At 39.0% G+C, this 27,300-nt stretch overlaps 1 protein-coding gene across 1 annotated transcript; it reads right to left on the bottom strand.

Annotated features, from left to right (window-relative positions):
- Window positions 1–15,742: 15,742 nt before the first annotated feature.
- On the bottom strand, window positions 15,743–17,046 carry LOC109271403 (probable fibrosin-1). Its single transcript, XM_019456691.2, is given in 5 exon segments — window positions 15,743–16,149; window positions 16,152–16,514; window positions 16,517–16,846; window positions 16,849–16,938; window positions 16,941–17,046. Coding segments are annotated over 5 exon segments (1,296 nt in total).
- Window positions 17,047–27,300: the final 10,254 nt, after the last annotated feature.

The raw sequence follows: 27,300 nt of genomic DNA, 5'->3' as shown, positions 1-27,300 counted from the left end.
ATCCCATTTTTCAGTTGTTTAAATACGCATATGCCCGTGGGGTCCTGTTATTATCCCCACAGAATAACAAGCAAGAAGATTGTCCATACCTGTGCTATTGTGACAAATTTTCTGAAGTTTACCTCAGGTTGTTCAGTTTAGGCAAACAAACATTTATACACAATCAAAGCTAAAATTTAACATCCATAAAGGTGCATACCTTTTCTCCCTAAAAACCCTCATTTCCAGAGATAGCCAAATCAAGACTAATTCAATTGCAAAACAAGTCAAGTTTTAACTTGGCATATTTACATAAGCTCAGCAAGAACAGCAATTGTTCATATAGATCTTCCACAATTTGCTTTGCTGAAACTTTTTATAAAGAATCTAGATTAAATGTTTAGTAGCCTCTCCAGGCCAGAAACCAAGAGAAGTACTTGCCATCATACATGCCTGAAATACCTGCTGATTTAGAGGAATTCCTCTTCTCAAGGTCCCTAAATATGCTGAGGTCCCTGCACCTGCCACAAAGTGACATTCTTTACTCACCTGGTAAAGCTGCTGGGAATTCTAAGCAAGGTATCAGGCCAACATTTCCAAGGGGCTTTCTTGGTTTGATGCTTCAAAAAAGTCAATCTTCATTCCCTAAAGCTATATGGTCATATCTGAGTCTATGCATGTCTCTCAAATAACATTCCAAAGACTTGGTAAAATAACCAGTATTTCCAATGGTATCCTGTTTCAAGGAGAACATATTCTTATTGAACTTATGCAAGTAACTGTAATGGCCATGAAAGAAAGAATACTCACTTAAGAGTTTTTGAATTTCAGAGGGTTTAGGTAGACAGAAAAGTTAAACACTTCAGTTTGTTTACAAATAAATACTTTATCACATTTCTGTGTGTCACAGATATCTTAAAAGAAAATTTTCTTTATCTAGAAGAGCAAACATTACAGAACCAGCAATACTTTATTTTTTTATCTTTATTTTTCTTTGTACTTTATTTATTTATTTATTTATTTATCTATTTATTTATTTATTTATTTATTTATTTTTTAATTTAAATCTGGGGAGCATGCGTGGCTCAGTCGGTTAAGCATCTGACTTCAGCTCAGGTCATAATCTCTCAGTCTGGTCCATGAGTTCAAACCCCACATCAGGCTCTGTGCTGACCTCTCAGAGCCTGGAGCCTGCTTCAGATTCTGTGTCTCCCTCTCTTTCTGTCCCTCCCCCAAAATAAATAAAAACACTATTAAAAAATTTTTTTAATAAGATAAAACTTAAATCCAAGTTAGTTCACATACAATGTAACAATGATTTCAGGAATAGAATTTAGTGATTCATCACTTACAAGTGGCTCATCCCAACAAGTGCCCTTCTTAATGTCTATCACCCATTTAGCCCATCCCATAATGCAACACCCCTCCAACAACCCTCAGTTTGTTCTCTATATTTAAGAGTCTCTTATGGTTTGTCTCCCTCTCTAGTTTTATCTTATTTTTGCTTCCCTTCCCCTATGTTCATCTGTTTTGTTTCTTAAATTCCACATATGAGTGAGATCATATGGTATTTTTCTTTCTCTGGCTTATTTTGCTAGCGTAACACTCTAGTTCCATCCATGTTGTTGCAAATGGCAATATTTCGTTCTTTTTCATTGCTGAGTAATATTCCATTGTGTGTGTGTGTGTGTGTGTGTGTGTGTGTGTGTGTGTGTGTGTCTGTGTCTGTGTGTCTGTGTGTGTATACACCACATTTTCTTTATTCATTCATCAGTTGATGGACATTTGGGCTCTTTCCATACTTTGGCTATTGTCAATACTGCTGCTATAAACATTGGGGTGCACATGCCCCCTTTGAATCAGCACTCCTGTATCCTTTGGATAAATACCTAGCAGTGCAATTGCTGGGTTGTAGGGTAGTTCTATTTTTAAGTTTTTGAGGAATCTCCATACCGTTTTCCAGAGTGGCTGCACCAGTTTGCATTCCCACCAGCAGTGTAAAAGTGTTCCTCTTTCTCCACGTCCTTGCCAACATCTGTTGTTGCCTGAGTTGTTAATTTTAGCCATTCTGACAGGTGTAAGGTGGTATCTCATTGTGGCTTTGATTTGTATTTCCCTGATGATGAGTGCTGTTGAGCATTTTTTCATGTGTCTGTTAATCATCTGGATGTCTTCTTTGGATAAGTGTCTATTCTTCACTGGATTATTTGTTTTTTGGGTGTTGAGTTTGATAAGTTCTTCATAGATTTTGGATACTAACCCTTTATCTGGTATGTCATTTGCAAATATCTTCTCCCATTACATCAGTTGCCTTTTAGTTTTGCTGATTCTTTCCTTTGCTGTGCAGAAACTTTTTATCTTAATGACCTCTTGATGAGGTCCCAATAGTTCATTTTTGCTTTTGTTTCCCTTGCCTCTGGAGACATGTCAAGTAAAAAGTTGCTGTGGTTGAGGTCAAAGAGGTTGTTACTTATTTTCTCCTCTAGGATTTTGATGGCTTCCTGTCTTATGTTTACATCTTTTATCCATTTTGAGTTTATTTTTGTGTATGGTATAAGAGAGGGGTCCAGGTTCATTCTTCTGCATGTTGCTATCCAGTTTTCCCAGCACCATTTGCTGAAGAGACTGTCTTTTATCCACTGGATATTCTTTCCTGCTTTGTCAAAGGTTAGTTGGCCATCCATTTGTGGGTGCATTTCTGGGTTCTCTATTCTGAGAACCAGCAATCCTTTAAAGCAAGTGTCACAAAACCTATAATCTTCCTCAGTTCATTGATTTTTTAAATTTTTATTTTATTTGTTTTTGAGAGAGAGAGAGAGAGAGCAAGCAGGGGAGGGACAGAAAAAGAGAGGAGGACAGAAGATCCCAAGTGGACTCCACTCTAACAGCAGAGAGCCAGATGTGGGAGTCAAACTCACAAATCACGAAATTATGACCTGAGCTGAAACCAAGAGTTGGACACTTAACCAACAGAATCATTCAGGTGCCCCCCTCAGTTCATTTAGTTCAATATTCCTAATTTTTGTTCAGTGAATGCAGTTTTTTAGTTCTGGAAATTCTTACTCATTTTAATTTAAGGATTTTAAAGATCTCAAGTTCCTGTATTTATCTTAAAGGTCCTTTTTATAAATCTCCTTGAAGATGAAACACGTTTTGTAAGAGCTTCAGAACAGTAACTATAAATAAATGACTCAAAAATGTACTTGGGTAACAATGTAATATGAGAGTTCATTATGATGCAATTGACGAGGTAATCCAGTCATTTCTGTGACACATAATACTTCAATAATCAGAATATCAAGTGATGACCTTATGAGAGACTAAGAGAAAAATTACCAGGTGTACTCACAACTGCAAAGAAAAGACCTCCCCCCCCCCCCCCCCCAACCATTCCCGAAACCAGCCAGGGCGTGCCCGGTTGTGGTTTGAAATAAAGGCGGGAACCAATCAAGTTCTGCTGAGCGTTCAAATTTAAATGTCAACGAATAACAGCTCTGTAACCTCAAAAAAATATCCCTAACTTGTTTGTGCCTGTCTATAAAAGAAGCTGTAAGATCCTTGCTCAGGGCCTCTTAGCGTCACCAGCAACGAGTGCGTGGAGGACCGGGTTCGAACCTGCAATAAACAACCCTTGCCACTTGGCTTTGACTCTGGACTCTGGTGGTTTGTTTTCGGGGGTCTCTCGAATCGGGGCATATCACTTACACCAAAACATATTAAGACTTTAGGAACTGCACATATATTTGAGCAGTTATAGCATTTACCCAAACAATATACCCTAAAGCTTACCATTATTTGTTTGTCAGTGTTTCCAGAGTAACTTAACATACCAAAAAAAGACCTAACTGGTCAAAAAGACTTCATTACAATTTAAATCTTGGAAAAGTTTGTTAAAACCTTAGAAAGCTATAAAGCACATGACTGGGGGTGCCTGGGTGGCTTGGTCGGTTAAGCGTCCAACTTCGGCTCAGGTCATGATCTCACGGTCGGTGAGTTCGAGCCCCACGTTAGGCTCTGTGCTGACAGTTCAGAGCCTGGAGCCTGTTTCGGATTCTGTGTCTCCCTCTCTCTCTGCCCCTCCCCCGTTCATGCTCTGTCTCTCCCTGTCTCAAAAATAAATAAACGTTAAAAAAAATTTAAAAAAAAAATAAAGCACATGCCTGAAGAGGATTATAGATCATTATAAAACTTAAACCTTAATTATTTATTTAACCAAGGTGACAATAAGAGATTCCAAAGGCAAATATGTAGGATTATATAGTTGTTAGCAAAACTTAGCTCCTTTAACATTGAGAAATTTTAACTAAGTAATCAAAGACCTGACAAAGACAAAACACAAGCTTTGGTTTTCTGGCTGACAAAAGAGAAAAGACCACTGTTTACATTTTCAGGAACAGACCAACAATCCAAGAAAACTTTTTTTTTTTTAACACAGAAAAGCAGAATTTTACACATATCTATTTTAGGGGCACCTGGGTGGCTCAGTCGGTTAAGCTCCAACTCTTGATTTTGACTCAGGTCATGATCTTAATGCTCCTGAGTATGAGCCTCCCATTGGGCTCTGTGCTAGCAGTGTGGAGCCTGCTTGTAATTCTCTCTCTCTTATTCTCTCTGCCTCCCCACTTGTGCTCTCTCTCTCTCTCCTTCTCTCTCTCAAATAAATAAACTTTTTAAAAAATCTTAAAAAAAAAATCCATTTTAACCTAGTCCATCCTAAAAAAAATAAAATAAAATCCATTTTAAATGAGTCCATCCTGACCACACATAAAATCCTTTTCAAATGATTTCCGGTCACAAACCTTCTACAGCTTTCCTTTGCATTCAAATTTTGTCCCCAGTCATTTCTCTCCAAACAATCCATCTCACTTAGGACAAAATTACTTTCTTTTACCTTCGTCAAAAATGTATTCCCATTCCTTATATCTTTCTTACACATCTCCTACTTTTTACATAGAGTTGTTTCCTTTGTCTCCATCAGTTTTAACTACATTTAGCATAATTTTAACTCTTAGAAACCCTAGTCGCCAGTGGAAACTAAGTAGTAATCAATTGTAAACTGTTACACCAGAATCTTTAGAGGGCAAATTCATGAATCAAGCACAAAGCAGGTTTTCCAACAGACCAAAATATCCTTAATTTCTCTGTGATAAGAAGTCAAAAGTACAAACATATGTTTGGTAATCAATGCTTTAACATCTTATCCTGTTGGAAAAGACCTAGAATGTCCAATGAATTCAATCTTGTTTATCATGCAAGAAAAACTGTAAAGTTCCAGATTACTGAAGACTTTGAAAGCAATCTTAACAATTAACCACGAAAACATTGAGACAGACAAAATTAACCATTATTTTAAGTCATCTTTTTGCTAACAAATTGGAACAGAGATAACGTGAACTTATTTGACCTTCAGCAAACCTAGATAGAATAAAATGTTTCATTATCAATGCCGATAACTTCTCAGCAACTCCCCCATGCCTTATGACAAAGCACAAACTCTCTTGCATGACATAAATGATCCTCCATAACCTCGCCCAGCCCACCTCTCACCAGGATCCAAAGCATTTTATCCCTCTCCACCACCAGTACTCAATGCCATGCATAACAGTTTCCCACATCTGGGGCTTTGCCTATTCTTCTTTCTTATCTGGAATTTCCTTCTTGGTCTTCCCATTTCTCATCACTATTAAAAGGGTGTAAATATCTCTGAAGATAAGGTATGAAAAATTATTCTTAACAAACTCCCAGGGGGTACATTCTGTCTGGTAACCATCTACAGACCAGCCTTTGAGAACAACTGTTGGAGAAGACCAATTTGAGATGTTCTCTGGGAATGCAGATGAAGAGTACCAAAGAAACAAATAGATTATAAATACAAATTGATAGTAGTAATAAAAGATAGAGAACAGAGACAAAATATGTGAACAACAAATAAGAAACCTGGACAGATTAAACAGATATAATAAAGAAAGTTTTAATAGGATAAAAGATTCCATGTTTGGGGAAATTTTTTTAAAGTGAATCTTAGGGGTACCTGAGTGGCTCAGATGGTTAAGAGGATGACTTTTTTTTTTTTAATGTTTATTTAGTTTTGAGAGAAAAAGAGAGAGAGAGAGAGAGAGAGAATGAACAGGGGAGGATCAAAGAGATAGGGAGACACAGAACCAAAAGCAGGCTCCAAGCTGTCACCACAGAGCCCAACACGGGGCTTGAACTCACAAACTGTGAGATCATGACCTGAGCCTAAGTCAGATGCTTACCTGACTGAGCCACCCAGGCACCCCAGAAGCTAACTCTTGATTTCAGCTCAAGTCATGAGTTTGTGAGTTCAAGTCCTGTGCCTGGTTCTGCACTAACAGCTTGGAGCCTTCTTGGGATTCTCTCTCTCTTTCTCTCTCTGCCCTTCCTGGGCTGGTACTCTCTCTCTCACTCTCAAAATAAATAAATAAATAAACTTTAAAAAAAATAATAAAGTGAATCTGAAAACTAGGTTTAGACTAAATTAATTAAAAGAGACCATACTCAAATATATTGAACTAGTAGTTTGTTTGTTTAAGAATAAAAAAGGTATAAGACTCAGAGCCAGGAGGAAAATATAAAATACCAAATCAGGAATCAAAATTATTTTGATGTCGGACTTTCCCACATAAAACACCAGGAAATAATGAAGTAAAATCTACAAAACACTGAGGGAGAGAAAGTATAGGTCACACAGTGCTTGCTCAGGCAACTTTTCTTTGACCACCAACTGATAAATTTGTGAAATCTTATTGAGTTCTACATCTATGAGTTGTACATTTCTCCATATGTACGTAATGGCTGACATAAATTTTGCTTAAAAAAAAAAGAACAATGTTTAGCACATGAAGTTTCTCAATAAATAATTGTCACATAAAAGAATAAATGACTCAACCAAAAACTATCAAATAACATTCTGTAAAGTTAACAGAAAGACTTTCTCAAGTATGTGAGGACAGAGGAAAATGTGGGCACTCTTCTTGGTAAAAACAGTATTCATAAATACACGTTAGGGGCTCCTGGGTGGCTCAGTTGATTGAGTGGCCGACTCTTGACTTTGGCTCAGGTCATGATCTCATAGGTGATTGCGCCCCACGTCTGGCTGTATGCTGACATTGTGGAGCATGCTTGGGATTCTCTCTTCTCTCTGCCCTTTCCCTGCTTGCATTCTCTCTCTCACTCTCTCTCTCTCTCTCAATGCATAAACATTAAGAAAAAAGAAATGTTTTAGCTGATCGAGAGATGAACCAAAGCTAAGAATTTAAGAATGGGCACCTTTGTCCTTACATTCCTGGTATCCTGGACCCTCTGTGAACATCAAAACTAGGTATACATTGCATTATGTCTGAATAATGGTTTAAATGTTTTTTAAATGTATCCAAAAGCCAAAAGAGATTGTTTTGTAGAAAGTAAAGTATCTGAAAAGTAAGCTAATGGGGCACCTGGGTCGCACAGTCAGTTAAGAGTTCAACTCTTGGTTTTGGCTCAGGTCAAGGTCATGATCTCATGGTTTGTGGGTTCAAACCCCACATCGGGTTCAGCGCTGAGAGTGCCGGGCCTGCTTGAGAGTCTCTGTCTCCCTCACTCTCTGCACCTGTCCCCTGTACTCTCTCTAAAAAATAAATAAATAAACTTAAAAAAAAAAAAGAAGATATAAGATGTAAAAATGAAATATAATTAATTAATTAATTAATAGTAAGCTAATAACAATACAATAATCACCACCTAAATAATTGGACATCAACATCTAAATGACCCGGGTAGTCATCATCCCATGGATCTGCAATCCGAGATTCAGTGAGCCCAGTGTAAAAGCAGGGGTAAAAAGGAGTGACACAAGCAGAAAGGCACAAAATCCCTCAGCTTCATTACAGTGAAGTCAAAGTTCTTGCTCCGTTCTTGGTTTTGACACATACACAATTTTTTTAATTTTTTTAAATGTTTATTTATTTTTTAGAGAGAGAGAGAGAGCATGAGCAGGGGAGGGGTAGGGAGAGAAGGAGACAGAATCTGAAGCAGGCTCCAAGCGAGCTCCGAGCTGTCAACACAGAGCCTGACTTAGGGCTCAAAGTCATGGTCCGTGAGATCATGACCTGAGCCAAAGTCAGATGCCCAACCAACTGCTATCCAGGCACCCCAGACACATAACACAATTTAAACGTCACTTAATTTAATAAATAGGTTAAAATTTAAAGGTAGCCATCAGTAGATGTAAAACAAACTATAAGCCCTGTAAGTCTCTGCAAAGGATAAAAGACAAACCAAATATTGATCAAAAAGCAAAAGCCAAAAGCAAAAGGAACAGGAAAATATAAAAAAAAAAAATCAATACAAAGAAAGCATAAAATAAGAGACAATATGACTAAATGTTCTTAATTCACCTCTTAAAGAACAAAAAGTCTCAAATGTGGTTTTTAAAAATATAAATATACCTTGGAAATAAGAATTAGCCCGAAAACCAAATGTCATAGAAAGTTTAAAAATAAAAGGATAGATAAGAAAGACAAGAAAGACATCAGACAAATACATACTAAAAGAAATCAGAACTAATATCAAATCAGAAAAATAAAATTAAGAAGAATTAAATGTAGGGGTGCCTGTGTGGCTCAGTCAGTTGGGCATCCAACTTTAGCTCAGGTAATGATCTCATGGTCTGTGAGTTTGAGCCCTGCATCAGGCTCTGTGTAACACCTCAGAGCCTGGAGCCTGCTTCGGATTCTGTATCTCCCTCTCTCTCTGTCCCCCCCTCCTCACACTCTGTCTCTCTCTCGCTCCAAAAATAAAGACACTATTGCTATTTAACATTGTCTGGATATTCTGTCCAGCAATGAAACAAAATGTTGGCAAGGAAAACATAAAACTGGCAAGGAAAACATAAAGCCATCAGTATTTGCAGAGGACATAATTATATACCTAGGGGGAAAAAAATAAGCAAATCAATAGAAAACCCATTAAATGTAAGGACAATGCTCAGAAACTGGCTAACCACAAAATATTTTTTTAAATAGATTTTCTATCTGATGGTTATAACAAGTTCCAAAATACAATAAAATAAAATATAATTCATTGTGGAAAAACAAAACCCTGAAATACCTAGAGTCAATCTTGTTGTAATCTGAGAGAGACTTGGAGAACTATAGGATATCCATGAATTATTAAAAATAACTTACATAAGTGGTCAGAAATACAATATTCATAGATGGGAATGTTATATACATCCACAAAAGAAAACAATTATCTCTTAAGTTCTTCATTTTTTCCCCAGCTTTATTGAGATATAATAGACATATAACATTGTGTAAGTTTAAGGTATATAACGTCATGATATTATATGTGTATATATTGCAAAATTATTACCACACCACGGTTAGTTAACACATCCATTACCTCACAGAGTTACAGTGTGTGTGTGGTGAGAAACATCAAATATACAATATAGTATTGCTAACTATATAGTCTCCATGCTGTACCTAACTTATTTCTATGTCTAATCAAATTCTGATAAGGCTTTTGTGATAACATAACAAATTTATAAAACTGTTCTAAGGAAGAATTGTGGTTGAAAAGAGAAAAATCAATAAACAAATTAAATAACCCAGAAATATATCATGGCATATACAAAAATCTAAAATATATGGGAAAAAGTAAACTGTCATCACAAATTAGTAACAGTGGGAAATTATTTAGTTAATAGGTTTGGATATATTTATTGACTATTTGGAAGAGAAATAAAATCAAAACATAGCTTTACTTTATATCCTATATCCAAAAGAACTTCAGATTATAGAGCAAAATATAAAAAATAATAGTCACAAAGTATAAACCTGAAAAAATATCTCTAGCCACTGAGATTACAGATAACTTTTATTTTCGTTATGCTTCACTATACTGTCAAAAATTTTACACTGTGTACATGTCACGTTAAAAACATTTAAAATTTTCTATATACTGAAAAATTAAAATACAATTAAATATTGAATATTTATCAAATATCACTATGGCAGAAGAGCTCATAAGCTTTACTGAAATAGAGATTTCTAAGTTAACAGGGTGGATTAAATATCTAATTCTCCTTTGTCTTGAAACTGCACTAAAACTACAACAAAGAGATTATTTAAAACAAACAAACAAAAAATCCATAAACCCAACAGACAAAAACAATACAATTTGAAAAATACAAAGCAGAGGATAAGAGATAGCTGATTTCATAAAATTGAGAGAGAAAAATCCTAAACTGGCAGAGAGGAAGCTGAGAACCAATCCAATTAATATCCCAGAATCCTCAGAAGGCTCGGGCCCAGGCAGCACCAGGTCCCCAGAGCTGGGAGTACAGGGAGGAAGTGGTAGACTCAGGAGGTCTGTATGAAAAGCTGTTTCAGCAGCAGCTGATCCTTGGCTTTTCTTCCCAACTTCCAGCTGCTAGGTAAACAGTCCTCCCAATCCTAATGGAAAGTTGGAGCTTATCTCTTGAGAGGGTAAAATAGTGAGTAGGTCTTTGGACCTGGATCTACCAGCACAGGTGAGAGTGTGGTAGGACCAAAACCAGGATTAAGTGATCATATAGTTCTGAATGCTGAGGAACATCCCATCCTAAGACCTCTTTCCCCTCAGTTTCCAGAATTCTAACAACAAAATGTCTACCTTCTGGCAGAAGATCAAGGAATCCGACCAGTCTAAAAGGAAAAGTCTAAAGATATTCAGAGAGGGTCCCCAGAAATGACCCACCTATATCATCCTTTAGTGAAATTCCAGAAATTTACCCACTGAAATTCCAACCAGCTTTTATCTTAGTCTCATGCAGACATCTGAAAAAATCCCTCTAACATGGAATCCATGCTAATATAAACAAACAGAAAAGAGCAGTTAGGAGGAAACTGAAAATACACAAGAAGAAACCCATCCAAATATATAGTATCTTCAGATAGAGAAAATAATGCATCCATGGCATTAAAATAGGATCCTGCTTTAAAAAGGGAACTAGAGAGGATATTAAAAAAATACTCTTAGAAATTAAAACCATGATAGCAAAGATAAAATATTCAATAAAATATTGGAAGAGAAACTTGAGAAAATCTCCCAGGAAGTAGCACAAAACGCTGAAAAATAATAGAGAAAAAAAAAATAAGAAAGGAACCACTCCAGGAAAAACCATATCCAAATAGAAAGAAAGGAAATCAGTAAGAAAACATATGAGAAAAAAAATTCCCAGAACTGAAGAGTATGAGTTGTCAGAGAAGGACGCACCAACTGCCCAGTCTGAATGAAAACAGACACCAAGGCACAATTTAGTAAAATTTCAGAACACTAAAAACAAAAAATTCTACAGGATTCCTAGGAGAACAACAGGTCAAATATAAAGGACCAGGGATATGAATGGCTTCATAATTCTCAAACGTGACTCTAGAATATATAACACAACATATAATGCATTCAAAATTCTGAAGGAAAATTGTCATAGACTCTGGGTCTGGAATTCTTTCTTGTCCAGCAAGAAAGCGGGATACAGGATTAAAAAGCAAGAGAGGCTGATGTCTGGGAGAAGACAAGAGCCCTGATTAAGGGTCCTTACTCCATTTTATCAGGATCAGAAGGCTTACAACATGATGATGGGCATGCACAAAGAGAAAATGAAACTGAACATTAACTCATGGGCGTGAGGGAAAGGGGGTTTTGAAAATATGCAGTGTTAGGGGTTTGGGTAAATACAAAACAAAATCCTGGTGCCAGATAGAAGGTTGTTTACAGCAGATGTGAAGCACTACCTTTGTTTACTTAAACTGGTCTAGTGGACAAGAAAGACAGAGCAAGCTATCTCAGGGTCAACAAGGCACCTTTCTTTTGCTAATTAGCTCTGCTCTAGGCAACTTTGCCCTGCAGCGGTCTATAGCCCTATTTACCTGTTTACCTAATTTGGTCCTTCCTTCCTGTGAAAGCAGCTTTCTGCTATAGTACTAAATTGGGGGTGTTTCCGCCCTGAATACCTAATCTTGTTTACCTCATATACCTTTGTCCTATACTGGGGCCTTTGCCCCACCTTACCTATACCTATTTACCTAATCTTGTTTACCCAAACTTGGGTGTGAACATACTATGGCTTTCTAGTTCTTTATGCCTTGTTAACCCATCTGTGCAGGCTCAGGGAATTCCTAAGCTTATTTCCCACAGAAAATCATTTCTGACATAAACATACCTAATGAAGCTGGGTTATGAAGGAAGATATGCAAGGTCTCAGATAATTTCCCTCTCATGCAACCTTTCTCAGGAAATTAAGAATGTGCTCTGGCCAACTAATCTTTGACAAAGCAGGAAAGAATATCCAATGGAAAAAAAGACAGTCTCTTCAGCAAATGGTATTGGGAAAACTGGACAGCAACATGCAGAAGAATGAATCCTGACCACTTTCTTACACCATACACAAAAATAAACTCAAAATTGATGAAAGACATAAACGTAAGACATGAAGCCATCAAAATCTAGAGGAGAAAACAGGCAACCTTGGTCACAGCAACTTCTTACTTGACATGTCTTCTGAGGCAAGGGAAACAAAAGCAAGAATATACTAATGGGACCTCTTCAAGATAAAAAGCTTCTGCACAGCAAAGAAACAATCAGAAAAACTAAAAGGCAACCGACAGAATGGGAGAAGATATTTGTAAATGACATATCAGATAAAGGGTTAGTATACAAAATCTATAAAGAACTTATCAAACTCAACACCTAAAAAACAAATAATCCAGTGAAGAAATGGGCAAAAGACATGAACACTTTTCTAAAGAAGACATCCAGATGGCTAACAGACACATGAAAAAATGCTCAACATCACTCATCATCAGGGAGACACAAATCAAAACCACAATGAAATACCACCTTACACCTGTAGAATGGCTAAAATTAACAACTCAGGCAACAACAGATGTTGGCAAGGATGTGGAGAAAGAGGAACAATTTTGTACTACTGGTGGGAATGTAAACTGGTGCAACCAGTCTGGAAAACAGTATGAAGATGCCTCAAAAACTTAAAAATAGAACTACCCTATGACCCAGGATTTGCACTACTAGGTATTTATCCAAAGGATACAGGAGTGCTGATCTGAAGGGGCACATGCACCCCAATGTTTATAGCAGCACTATTGACAATATCCAAAGTATGGAAAGAGCCCAAATGTCCATTGATAGATGAATGGTAAAGAAGATGTGGTATATATACATAATGGAATATTACTCGGCGATGAAAAGGATTGACATCTTGCCATTTGCAACAACATGGATGGACCTAGAGTATATTATGGTAAACAAAATAAGTCAGAGAAAGACAAATAATATATGTAATTTCACTCATATATGGAATTCATATGTGGAATTTAAGATACAAAACAGATGAACATAAGGGAAGAGAAGCAAAAATAATAAAAAACAGGGAGGGGGACAAACCATAAAAGACTCTTAAATACAGAGAACAAACTAAGGATTGCGGGCAGTATGTTGGGTGGGGGAAGGGCTGAAGGAGTGAGGGGCATTAAGGAGGATACTGGTTGAGATGAGCACTGAGTGTTATATGTAAGTGATGAATCACTAAATTTTATTCCTGAAAAAAAATAACAAATATAATTTGATTTAAAAAGAAGAATGTGCTCTATCACAGTAATAAAAGAACTACCAAGAAACAAAAAGTCCAGGACCAGACATTTATTTTTTTAAGAAACTTTTTTTTAATGTTTATTTATTATTTTTGAGAAAGAGAGAGTGCAGGGGAGGGGAAAAGAGAGATGGAGACAGAGAATCTGTGCTGACACCACACAGAGCCAGATGTGGGGCTCAAACCCATGAACTGTGAGATCGTGGTTTGAGCAGAAACCAAATTAGCCACTTAACCAACTGAGCCAAACAGGCACCCCTTAACTCCTCTTTAAATGTCTGGTAGAGGGGCGCCTGAGTGGCTCAGTCAGTTAAGCATCCAACTTTTGATTTCAGCTCAGGTCATAATCTCACGGTTCATGAGTTCGAGCCCCACAGGTGGCTCTGTGCTGACTATACAGAGCCTACTTGGGATTCTCTCTTTCCCTCTCTCTTTGCCCCTCCCCTGCTCTCCCTCTCTCTCTCAAAATAAATAAAATAAAACTTAAAAAAATAAAGAGGAGTTAATACCTAGTCTTCTCAAACTATTACAAAAAACATGGAAGAGGAAGGAAGGCTTCCAAATATGTTCTACGAGGCCAGCATTACCCTGATACCAAAACCACAAAATGACACCACACAAAAAAAAGAAAACTACAGGCCAATATCCCCAAAGAACAAAAATGCAAAAATCCTCAATAAAATATTAGCAAACCACATGTAACAATGTATTAAAAAGATCATTCACCATGATCAGGTGGGATTTATTCTTGGGATGAAAGATTGGTTCAATATTCACAAATCAACATCACACAGCACATCAACAAAAGTATTCATGTGTAATACCTGCCATATTAGTGGGTGAGACTCTTCTTGGGTCCCTTGGTATATGGCGCTGAATCAATGGCTCCCACGAAGTCACTTTTGTACACGGATGGATGCTAAATTGTTTTAGTTGAGTGTGGGATATGAGTAATGAATGTCTCATTTGGCCATATGGCTGATGTCATTTAGAAATTCTCAAATTGGGTTTTAAAAATGAACTCAGCCATATATATTTATGAAACACACCTCAAACATGAAAATATTGAAAGCTGGAAAATAAATAATAAATATTTTAATTAATGAAAACTGGAATCTTATGTTTCTATCAGAAAAAAGACTTTATATACAAATATTATGTAATATTCAATGTCAGTCTATATTGAAAAATGATTTTTCATATTTGCTAAATAACTTTTATGATTACATTATATATTTCATACATATATTTTCATATATATCTCATACATGTATTTTCATACATATATTCCATACATATATTTTCATACATATATTTCATACATACATATTTCATACAGATATATGTCATATATATATTATAGAAATATTTCATATAGCTATTTCACATAGATATGTTTTATATAGATATTTCATATCTATATTTCATATAGATAGATATCATATATCTATATTTCATACATATATATTTACTAATCTGAGGATTTAATTAAAAAGGAAGGGGGATTATTAGGAGGGGCACCACTGTAAAAATGTACAAAAGGTCTGGGGGGGCTATGTGGAAGGGGAGATAAATATATACATGGAACCCCCCTTCCATTAGCCCCTCCTCCCCCAGTCCTGAGAGAGCATGAGAACTTGGGTCGTAGGTGAAGGGGTGGGAGGGTGGGGGCACTTTGCCCTCTGGCTTAGTGAGCCCTTGGGGAGGCAGGCCAAGGGTCTAGGGGCCCTCAGAAGGGGTGATGGTGTACCTCAGGAGATCATGAACTATGACTTCTGAAATGACTCCCATTCTCATCTCTCATGTGTATGCACACGCGCACACACACAGACACACACACACAGACACACACACACACACACACCACTCTAGAGGCTTGTGACTTCTGCCCTTCCAGTGACTCCAAGGTCCATCTGATGCTTGATCTTGTGGGGGTTGGGGCTTCTGCTCCAAGGTTCCATGACCTCAGAGGTGGCTGGTGAGGTCATGACCTCTGCCCTCTAGCCCTGGCTTGAAACCTCAGCTCTAGGACCTTGTCAAAAGGAAAGGGGGATGGAGCTTTGCCCCTGTCCCTCCCCCTCGCTTACCTGTTAACCTGGGCTGGGCCAGGGGCTACTTGTGGGTCAGCACAAGTGGAGGTGGTGTCCCCAAAAGGGCTCCAGGGGGGGTCTTGCTGAGAAGGTGAGGGGTTCCCAGGGCCGCAGTAGGTGGCAGTGGCGGAGCCAAGCAGCTGTATAGCAGGGGGAGGGCAGGCTCCAGAATGTAGAGGTGGGTGGCAGCCATGGCCCCTGGTCCAGTCAGCTCCTCGCCAGCCTCATAGAAGCGGGGTGGCCTAGCAAGGTGAGGGGGGCTTGCCAACCAGGTTGGCTCCGGGAAGCCAGCACAGCACTCTGGGGGACAAGGGCCCAGAAAGGGGGGTGTCTGGGGCCTCTCAAACAGCAGGTGAAGGCCCTGAGACCCGATGGTGGCAGCGGCGGACTCCTCCTTCCGTTCTTCCTTTACCCGCACCGATTCCTTAGCGGCCTGTCCCCTTCCTCGCCAGCCCGGGCCTTGGGAGTAGCAGGAGAAACTCCGAGCTGGGGCCCTGAGAAGGGGAGGTCCCTGTCTTCCTCCTCCTTGGTGATAGAGGGCTCTCTCTGCTCCACAGGCTGCTCCTTGTGTGAGCCTGGTGTCCAGGCGGCCTCAGGGGGCCAGACCCAAGCAGGAAAGGCCAGAGGACTGTGGTGCAGGCGGCCCCATGGGTCTGGGGGGGAGGCGAAGTTTGGTGGAGGGCGGCCCCATGGGTCTGGCGGGGAGGCGAAGGTTGGTGGAGGCCCTGGGCTTTCTTTCTGGGCAAAGATGATGCTGGAGTTGAATGTGAGGCTGCCCAGGCCTCCAAAGGCCCTGTTAGGGCAGCCAATGAGGCAAAGCTTGTGGGATGCCCAAAGGGATCAATGTGGGTGCTGGGGCTCAGAAAGCTTCCCTGGGCCCTGGGAGCTGCGGTGAAAGGGTTGGCTGCGGAGTAGATGGCACCAGCCGCAGTGAAGAGGGAGGTGGTGGGGCGGAAGAGTTCCTGCCCAGGGTGCAGGGCCCCATCCAGCCAGGGAAGGCAGGGCAAGAGGTTGTTCTGAAAGTCAAGCTTGTAGGGGTCACCCTTCATCTTTTCCTGGTGTTTCAGGATCATGTGAGCCTCGTGTGTGGCATGCCACTTCCCTGGTTTCCTTAAAGGTGGTCGGAATGGTTGGGGATCTGTGTCCCCTTTTGGGGAACCCCGTGAAGCCCACTTAGCACTGGCCCCAGTTGTGCCAGTGGTGGCAGCTCAGGTTCATGCTCTTGGGCTGGAAGGCCCCCTGCAGGGTGCCAAAGGAGACAGCCAGAGCAAAGCCCATAGGTAGGCCGGTAGGCCGGGCACTGAGGGAGTTGGGCCGTGTATGCATTGTGTCTCCTTGCCTTGCTCACTGGATTAGTTTAAGATGCTTATCTCCCTGCCACTAAAAGGTCTGTTTTGCTCTACCTTTGCAAACTGGAGATTGGGGATGGTAGTCTCAGAAACAGAAAATACAGAGCAGCTTGCTCACCTTGACTATCTTTTTGCTGGACACGGAGTATCTGTACTACCAGTTAAGGTAGGCTAAATAGCAGAGGAGCCCATCCAGAATGCTTATGGTAGAACAGAAGTTTATTCTCACTCACACACTGTAGATTGAATGTTTGTGTTCCCCCAGAATTCATATGTTGAAACCTAATCCCCAGTGTGATGGTATATGGAGATGGAGAGGTAAGGTACCTCCTTTGAGAGGTAAGTAGGCCATGAGGGCCCCAGAGAGCTCCCTCACCCTTCCTGCCATGTGAGGACACAGCAAAATGATGACAGCCTCCAGAACTGAGAAATAAGTTTCTGTTGCTTATAAGCCATGTAGTCTCTGGTATCTCATTATGGCAGCCCAAGTAGACTAAAACATCACATAACCCTCCAAGTGAAATGTTCCTGGTCACCATGCATGTCTGCTCCAGGTGAAGATTCAAGAACTCAGTCTCCTATTTCATGGATTGTAAGGGTCTGGGAAATGAGACCCCTCAATGAGCACAAACATCTCAAATACAACTCTGCACTGGATTCCGGGGCATCTGGCCAGCTCTGCTTCCCTGGTCCCACCCCGCACAACTCTCAGAACTTCCCAAGCCTCATTCCTGCCTTCCCCAGGTGTTCTTGCAACCTCTCAGGAAAGCTGAAGGTGGACCATGACCAAGATCAAGGATTCCACAGCTCCTGGGAGCCTCCCACAACAGTGGGTATGTTGCCTCTCACCAGTTAGATTTGTGTTTGCCCCTTGGTTTTTCAAAACTGAGTGATATATCATTTAAGGATGCAAACATAAGTGTGATATAACAATTTTAAAAAGCAAGAGAGAGGGGTGCCTGGGTGGCTCAGTTGGTTAAGCGCCAGACTTCAGGTCATGATCTCACATGATCTCATGATCTCAGTTTGTGGTTTGAGTCCCACATCAGGCCCTGTGCTGACAGTTCTGATTCCTGGCAATATTTCACTGCTGAACTTAGGTAGTACAGTTTCAGGTGTTTGGATTTTGTTTGTTTTTATTTAATTTTTTCAATTGTACACATATTTTATTCATTCTTTTGTATAGATGATGCATTTCACGATGAAAAGTTTTTAAAAGATAATGGGAGGGGCCCTGGGTGGCTCAGTTGGTTAAGCGTGGGACTTCGGCTCAGGTCATGATCTCAGAGTTCCAGCCCCACATCCAGCTCACTGCTGTCAGCACAGAACCCACTTTGGATACTCTGCCCACCCCACCCCACCCGCCCCTACCCTGCTCACACTGTCTCTCTCTAAAATATTTTTAGGGGGAGGATCCAAGATGGTGGAATAGCATGGAAGTTTTGTGTGTGTCTCGCGTCCATGAAATACAGCCAGACCAACACTAAACCATCCTACACACCTAGAAAACTGATTGGAGGATTAACACGACAATCTGCACAAGCTGAACCACAGAATTCAGCAGGCATGCGGCACAGAGAGGTGAACTTGGGGAGCGAGAAGGCACAGGAAGGGAGGTGCTTTTGCAAGCGGAGAGAGGAAGGAGATTGCACAGGGAGGTAGAATATGGGAAAAGCACCCCTCCCCAAAAGCAGCTGGAGAGAAAGTGGAAAATTGGAAACAGCCGCAGGGACTAAACTAAAAAGGGAGAAAAGAGAAAGGAGAGGGTTTACATTCCATTGAGACTGTAAACAAGGGTAGCGCAGTCTGCAACTCCGCAGCTCCATACCTGGTGGTGCTCTGGTGGGAAGGGCGAATCCCCAGGAGCAGAGTGGGGTCTGGGAGGTTCTCAGGCCACATGGGGAAAAGTGGTTCCAATGCTGGAAGGACATTTGGTGGAGACTGTTGAAGCCACCTGGTCCCAGGAGACCTCAGAAAATGGCCACATTCGCTGGTGCAGAACAAGGTCGTTAAGGGTGAAGCCTGGTGCCAGATGTGTGTTGTGATTTTCCATAATCCCTGAAACGCTGCTTCTACACTATCTCGTGATCTTTCTGGGGGGGCGGGCTGGCACCTGGCCGTAGTCTTGGGGCACCGGCAGCAGCAGGGTCCAGCAAGTGTTCCTGGGTGCAGCCGACATTCAGCCATTGCTCATTCGGCCATTGCTTGGTGAGACCCTCCCGCAGAGGGGCAGAATGGGTCAAAGCCACAGTCCTTCAGAGGTAAGGAGCCGGGGAAAACAGCTGCATCTGAGACAAAACTTGGGAGAGAGGTACTGCCTGGAGCTTGGTCATAGAGAGTGAAAAAGCGGGGAGTAGACGAAAGCTGAAGACAGGACAGGTGCGCGATTGCTGATCCGGAAGAACAGACTGTAGTGGGGGAGGCCATTTTCACCTCTCCCGCGCATGCGCATACGCACCTACGAGCGAGCGCGTAACAATCCACCACAGTAGGCTAGCAGCGCCATCTAGTGGAGAGCAGAGCCGTTACACTGAGCCCCGCCCAACTGGGCCAACTTAGCTCTTCAAGAACACAAATCTCACCACCAGCTTAATTTATGGACTATAATGAGCTACATAGTCTGACTTCTAGGGGAAAACGAAGCAATTTCAGTCCTACTTCAATCTGTTAGCAAGTCCTTCTATTCAATTTTCTTTATTTCTTTTTTTTCTATTTTATACTTCTTTTTCTTGAATACAGAAAGAAAAAATTCATTTTTATTTTCAATTATTATTAAAAATATTTTTCTTTAATTTTTATTACTATATGTTTTACTTTTGTGTAAATTTTTTCAAATTCTATTTTACTTCCATCATTTTATTTTAGTCTGCTTCAGTGTATTCACCTTTTCAAATTTTCAGAGGTTCCTTTTTTCTTTTTCTTTCTTGCTCTTTTTCATTTCTTTTCTTTTTCTTGAATGCAGAAAGAGAAAAACTTCATTTTTATTTCAATTTCTATTGAAAATATTTTTCTTTAATTTTTTACTATATTTTTTGTTTTTATGTAATTTTTTTCAAATTCTATTTTACTTCAATCATTTTATTTTAGCCTACTAGAATGTATTCACTTTTTCAAATTTTCAAACGATTTCCTTTTTTTCTTTTTCTTTTTTGTTAATCTTTGTTTCTCTTTTTCATTTCTTTTCTTTTTCTTGAATACAGAAAAAGAAAAAAATAATTTATTTTTAATTTTTACTAAAACTATTTTTCTTTAGTTTTTTTCTACTATATTCTTTCCTTTATGTGTATTTTTTCAAATTCTTTCACTCCCATCATCTCATTTTAGTCTACTTCAGTGTATTGATTTTTTAAAATTCTGAAATGATTTCCCTTTTTTTTTTCTCCCCCCCTTTTCTTCTCTAACCTGTCGAACCACTTTCAACACCCCGACCAAAACACACCTAGGATCTAGCATCATTTATTCAATTTTTTTTTGTATGTGTGTCTTTTTAATTTTTTAATTTTAATATTTTTTTATTTTAATTTTTAATTTTAATTTCTGTACCTCATTAATTCCTTTTCTCCCTTCAAAATGACAATACGAAGGAATTCACCCCAAAAGAAAGAGCACAAAGAAACGACAGCCAGGGATTTAATCAACACAGATACAAGCAAGATGTCTGAACCAGAATTTAGAATCATGATAATAAGAATACTAGCTGGAGTTGAAAATAGATTAGAATCCCTTTCTGCAGAGATAAAAGTAAAAAACAGCCAGAATGAAATTAAAAATGCTATAACTGAGCTGTAATCACGGATGGATGCAGCGGCGGCAAGGATGGATGAGGCAGAACAGAGAATCGGCGATGTAGAGGACAAACTTATAAAGAATAATGAAGCAGAAAAAAAGAGGGAGATGAAGGCAAAAGAGCACAATTTAAGAATTAGAGAAATCAGTGACTTATTAAAAAGGAACATCAGAATCATAGGGGTCCCAGAAGAGGAAGAGAGAGAAATAGGGGTAGAAGGGTTATGTGAGCAAATCATAGTGGAAAACTTTCCTAACCCGGGGAAAGACACAGGCATCAAAAGCCAGGAAACACAGAGGATGCCCATTAGATTCAACAAAAACCGACCATCAACAAGGCATATCATAGTCAAATTCACAAAATACTCAGGCAAGGAGAGAATCATGAAAGCAGCAAGGGAAAAAAAGTCCCTAACCTACAAGGGAAGACAGATCAGGTTTGCAGCAGACCTATCCCCAGAAACTTGGCAGGCCAGAAAGGAGTGGTGGGATATATTCAGTGAGCTGAATCAGAAAAATATGCAGCCAAGAATTCTTTATCCAGCAAGGCTGTCATTCAAAATAGAAGGAGAGATAAACAGTTTCCCAGACAAACAAAAATTAAAGGAGTTTGTGACCACTAAACCAGCCCTGCAAGAAATTTTAAGGGGAACTCTCTGAGAGGAGAAAAGATGAAAAAAATATATATGTATATATGTATATATATATATGTATACATGTATATATATGTATGTATATATGTATATATATATGTATATATGTGTATATATATATGTGTATATATGTATACATATATATATATTTTTTGATATATATATATGTATATCAAAAGCAACAAAGATTAGAAAGGACCAGAGAACACCAGAAACTCCAACTCTACAAGCATCATAATGGAAATAAATTCATATCTTTCAGTAGTCACTCTAAATGTCAACGGACTCAATGCTCCAATCAAAAGACATAGGGTAACAGAATGGATAAGTAAACAAGATCCATCTATATGCTGTTTACAAGAGACCCACTTTAGACCTAAAGACACCTTCAGATTGAAAATAAGGGGATGGAGAACCATCTGTCATGCTAATGGTCAACAAAAGAAAGCCAGAGTAGCCATATTATATCAGACAATCTAGACTTTAAAATAAAGACAGTATCAAGAGATGCAGAAAGGCATTATACCATAATCAAGGGTTCTATCCACCAAGAAGACCTTACAATTGTAAACATTTATGCGCCAAGTGTGGAAGCACTCAAATATAAAAATCAATTAATCACAAACATAAAGAAACTCATTGATAGCAATACCATAAGAGTAGAGACTTCAACACCCCACTCACAGCGATGGACAGATCATCTAATCAAAAAATCAACAAGGAAACAATGGCTTTGAATGACACACTGGACCAGATGGACTTAACAGATATATTCAGAACATTTCATCTTAAAGCACCAGAATATACATTCTTCTCCAGTGCACATGGAATGTTCTCCAGAATAGACCATATACTGGGACACAAATCAGCCCTAAGTAAGTACAAAAAGATCGAGATCATACTGTGTATATTTTCAGACCACAACGCTATGAAACTCAAAATCAACCACAAGAAAAAATTTGGAAAGGTAACAAATACTTGGAGACTGAAGAACATCCTCCTAAAGAATGAATGGGCTAACCAAGAAGTTAAAGAGGAAATTAAAAAGTACATAGAAGCCAATGAAAATGATAACACCACAACCCAAAACTTCTTGGACACAGCAAAGGCGGTCATAAGAGGAAAATATATAGCATCCAGGCCTTCCTAAAGAAGGAAGAAAGATCTCAGGTACACAACCCAACCTTACACGTTAAAGAGCTGGAAAAAGAACAGCAAATAAAACCCAAAAACAGCAGAAGACAGGAAATAATAAAGATTAGAGCAGAAATCAATGGTATTGAAACCAAAAAAACAGTAGAACAGATCAATGAAACCAGAAGCTGGTTCTTTGAAAGAATTAACAAAATTGATAAACCACTAGCCAGTTTGATCGAAAAGAAAAAGGAAAGGACCCAAATAAATAAAATCAAGAATGAAAGAGGAGAGATCACAACCAACACAGCAGAAATAAAAACAATAATAAGAGAATATTATGAGCAATTATAGGCCAATGAAAAGGGCAATCTGGAAGAAATGGACAAATTCCTAGAAACATATAGACTACCAAAAGTGCAACAGGAAGAAATAGAAAATTTGAACAGACCCATAACCAGTAAGGAAATTGAATTAGGCATCAAAAATCCGCCAAAAAACAAGAGTCCAGGGCCAGGTGGCTTTCCAGGGGAATTCTACCAAACATTTCAGGAAGAGTTAACACCTATTCTCTTGAAGCTGTTCCAAAAAATAGAAATGGAAGGAAAACTTCTAAACTCTTTCTATGAAGCCAGCATTACCTTGATTCCAAAACCAGACAGAGATGCTACTAAAAAGGAGAACTATAGACCAATTTCCCTGTTGAACATGGATGCAAAAATACTCAACAAGATATTAGCCAACCGGCTCCAACAATACATTAAAAAATTATTCACCACGACCAAGTGGGATTTATACCTGGGATGCAGGGCTGGTTCAATATCGGCAAAACAATTAACGTGATTCATCACATCAATAAAAGAAAGGACAAGAACCATATGATCCTCTCAATAGATGCAGAGAAAGCATTTGACAAAATACAGCATCTTTTCTTGATAAAAACCCTCAAGAAGGTAGGGACAGAATGAGCATACCTCAAGATCATAAAAGCCATATGTGAATGACCCAATGCTAATATCATCCTCAATGGGGAAAAACTGACAGCTTTCCCCCTAAGGTCAGGAACAAGACAGGGATGTCCACTCTTGCCACTGTTATTCAACATTCACTGTTATTCAAAGATTGGAAGTCTTAGCCTCTGCACTCAGACAACACAAAAAAATAAAAGGCATCCAAATCGGCCAGGAGAAGGTCAAACTTTCACTCTTCACAGATGACATGATACTCTCTACGGAAAACCCAAAAGATTCCACAAAAAAACTGCTATAATTGATTCATGAATTCAGCAAAATTGCAGGATATAAAATCAATGCACAGAAATCGGTTGCATTCCTATATAGCAACAATGAAGCAACAGAAAGAAAAATCAAGAAATCGATCCCATTTACAGTTGCATCAAAAACCATAAAATACCTAGGAATAAATCTAACCAAAGAGGTGAAAAATCTATACGCTGAAAACTATAGAAAGCTTATGAAAGAAATTGAAGAAGACACAAAAAAATGGGAAAAGATTCTATGCTCCTGGATAGGAAGAACAAATATTGTTAAAATGTCAATACTACCCAAAGCAATCTACATATTCAGCGCAATCCCCATCAATGTAACACCAGCATTCTTCACAGAGCTAGAACAAACAATCCTAAAATTTGTATGGAACCAGAAAAGACCCCAAATAGCTAAAAAAAAAAAAAATCTTGAAAAAGAAAACCAAAGCATGAGGCATCACAATCCCAGACTTCAAGCTATACTACAAATCTGTAATCATCAAGACAGTATGGTACTGGCACAAGAACAGACACTCAGATCAATGGAACAGAATAAAGAACCCAGAAATGGACCCACAAATATATGGCCAACTAATCTTTGACAAAGCAGGAAAGAATATCCAATGGAATAAAGACAGTCTCTTCAGCAAGTGGTGCTGGGAAAACTGGACAGTTGACATATAGAAGAATGAACCTAGACCACTTTCTTACACCATACACAAAAATAAACTCAAAATGGATGAAAGACCTAAATGTAAGGCAGGAATCCATCAAAATCCTCAAGGGGAAAGCAGGCAAAAACCTCTTTGACCTTGGCCGCAGCAACTTCTTACTCAACACGTCTCCAGAGGCAAGGGAAACCAAAAATGAACTACTGGGACCTCATCAAAATAAAATCTTCTGCACAGCGAAGGAAACAATCAGCAAAACTAAAAGGCAACCGACAGAATGGGAGAAGATATTTGTAAACGACATATCAGATAAAGGGTTAGTATGCAACATCTATAAAGAACTTATCAAACTCAACACCCAAAAAACAAATAATCCAGTGAAGAAATGGGCAAAAGACACGAATGGACATGTCTCCAAAGAAGACATCCAGATGGCCAACTGAGCATGAAAAAATGCTCAACATCACTCATCATCAGGGAAATACAAATCAAAACCACAATGAGACACCACCATACACCTGTCAGAATGGCTAACATTAACAACTCAGGCAACAACAGATGTTGGCAAGGATGCAGAGAAAGAGGATCTCTTTTGCATTGTTGGTGGGAATGCAAGCTGGTGCAACCACTCTGGAAAACAGTATGGAAGTTCCTCAAAAAACTAAAAATAGAACTACCCTACGACCCAGCAATCACACTACTAGACATTTATCCATGAGATACAGGTGTGCTGTTTTGAAGGGACACATGCACCCCCATGTTCATAGCAGCACTATCAACAATAGCCAAAGTATGGAAAGAGCCCAAATGTCCATCGATGGATGATTGGATAAAGAAGATGTGGTATATATATACAATGGAGTATTACTCAGCAATCAAAAGGAATGAAATCTTGCCATTTGCAACTATGTGGATGGAACTGGAGGATATTATACTAAGTGAAATTAGTCAGAGAAAGACAAAAATCATATGACTTCACTCATATGAGGACTTTAAGAGACAAAACAGATGAACATAAGGGAAGGGAAACAAAAATAATATAAAAACAGGGAGGGGAACAAACCAGAAGAGACTCATAAATATGGAGAACAAACTGAAGGTTACTGGAGGGGTTGTGAGAGAGGGGATGGGCTAAATGGGTAAGGGCACTAAGGAATCTACTCCTGAAATCATTGTTGCACTATATACTAACTAATTTGGATGTAAATTCAAAAAAATAAAAAATAAAAAAATATATATATTTAATTTTTTTAAATAAATAAATAAACATACATTTGGAAAAGTTATTAAATGCTGGACTAAATATCAAGATGAGAGAGAAAATAGCTCAACTATTTGAAAGAAGACATTAAAAAACAGGAAGGGGGGCACCTGGGTGGCTCATTCAGTTAAGCGTCCAGCTTTGGCTCAGGTCATGATCTCGTGGTTCTTGAGTTCCAGCCTTGCATAGGGCTCTGTGCTGACAGCTCAGAGCCTGGAGCCTTTTTCTGATTCTTTGTCTCCCTCTGTCTCTGCGCCTCCCCAACTCACACTCTGTCTCTCTCTCTCTCTCTCAAAAATAAAGATTAAAAATAAATTTAAAATAAATAAAAAATAAATAAAAAACAGGAAGGAAATACATAAAAATACTAACAGGAATTACTCTGGGTCCTGGGGGATGGATAATTTTAATGTTTTCTTGTAATTTCAGATGTTTAATGAACATCTATTTCTTTTTTAAATACTAGAACCTTTATGATCTGTAAATTGGAATCTTCAAAAACAATGGTTGTTTGGTCATTTAGATAAGTCATTTCATGTTTAATAAAATAGTATAATGCACTTGATCTTAGCCGAAAGGCAAGATGTGATAGGAAATAGTATAATGAATGGAATATATGAAATGTTATGAAAATGGCTCTAAGAAAGAGTCAGTGTTTGAAACCTGGGTCCTCACAGGAACAAAAACAGAAACAAAAACAACAGCCAACATCAAAAATCCAGACCACCCTGGTTGTGGCCCATTGCGCCCCCTTGTGGCTATACCCCCAAGGAAAGAAACAGTAAGGAGAGGACCCACTGGAGCTGGAAAAAAACCTAAAAATCTAGCAAATAGTTCACTCTAAAAACAAAGCCTCATATTCAAAACATCTGGGAAAATATCTCACCCACACAAAGCAACACTGCGCTAAGCATATGCTTTCATCCATTTTACATTGTCGTATCAGGTTCCTGGAATGAAGACCACAGCCATGTATCTTGAGCTGCAAACCACTAACAAGGAGGTCTTCGTGCCGAAGTCTCAGTAAGTCTACTTTGAGGCATAAACGAGCCAAACGGACTGTTTATCTTGATCAAATTAAGGTCATCACTGCCACATCTCCATCACTTGCTCAGCCTTGTGGTGTCTGAAATGAAAAATTCAGCAAGATCAAAAAACAAGTTATGGGGGTGGGGAAACAGGAGGGAATTGGGTTCAGAAGATTTTAAATATCAAAATATCACAATTTGGAATGCTAAGAAAGTAGTAATAGTTTTCCACCTCTCACACTGGAAAAGATTTTTAATATTACATCATCTACTCTAATCAAGCTTTCACTCCCATCATTTCCCCCAAACAGCTCCTGTTGCCAATGACTTCCATGTTGCCAAATTCCATGGCCATTTCTGTCTTCATCTTATCCCACACCCCTCAGCAACATTTGACGTATAGAAACATTTCCTCCTCCTTTCTTTTTTCT

This window comes from Panthera pardus, unplaced genomic scaffold (assembly GCF_024362965.1).
Source record: "Panthera pardus isolate Hobbes unplaced genomic scaffold, ASM2436296v1 HiC_scaffold_17, whole genome shotgun sequence".
Taxonomy (NCBI): Eukaryota; Metazoa; Chordata; class Mammalia; order Carnivora; family Felidae; genus Panthera; species Panthera pardus.
This window is presented reverse-complemented; position numbering and strand designations above follow the sequence as displayed.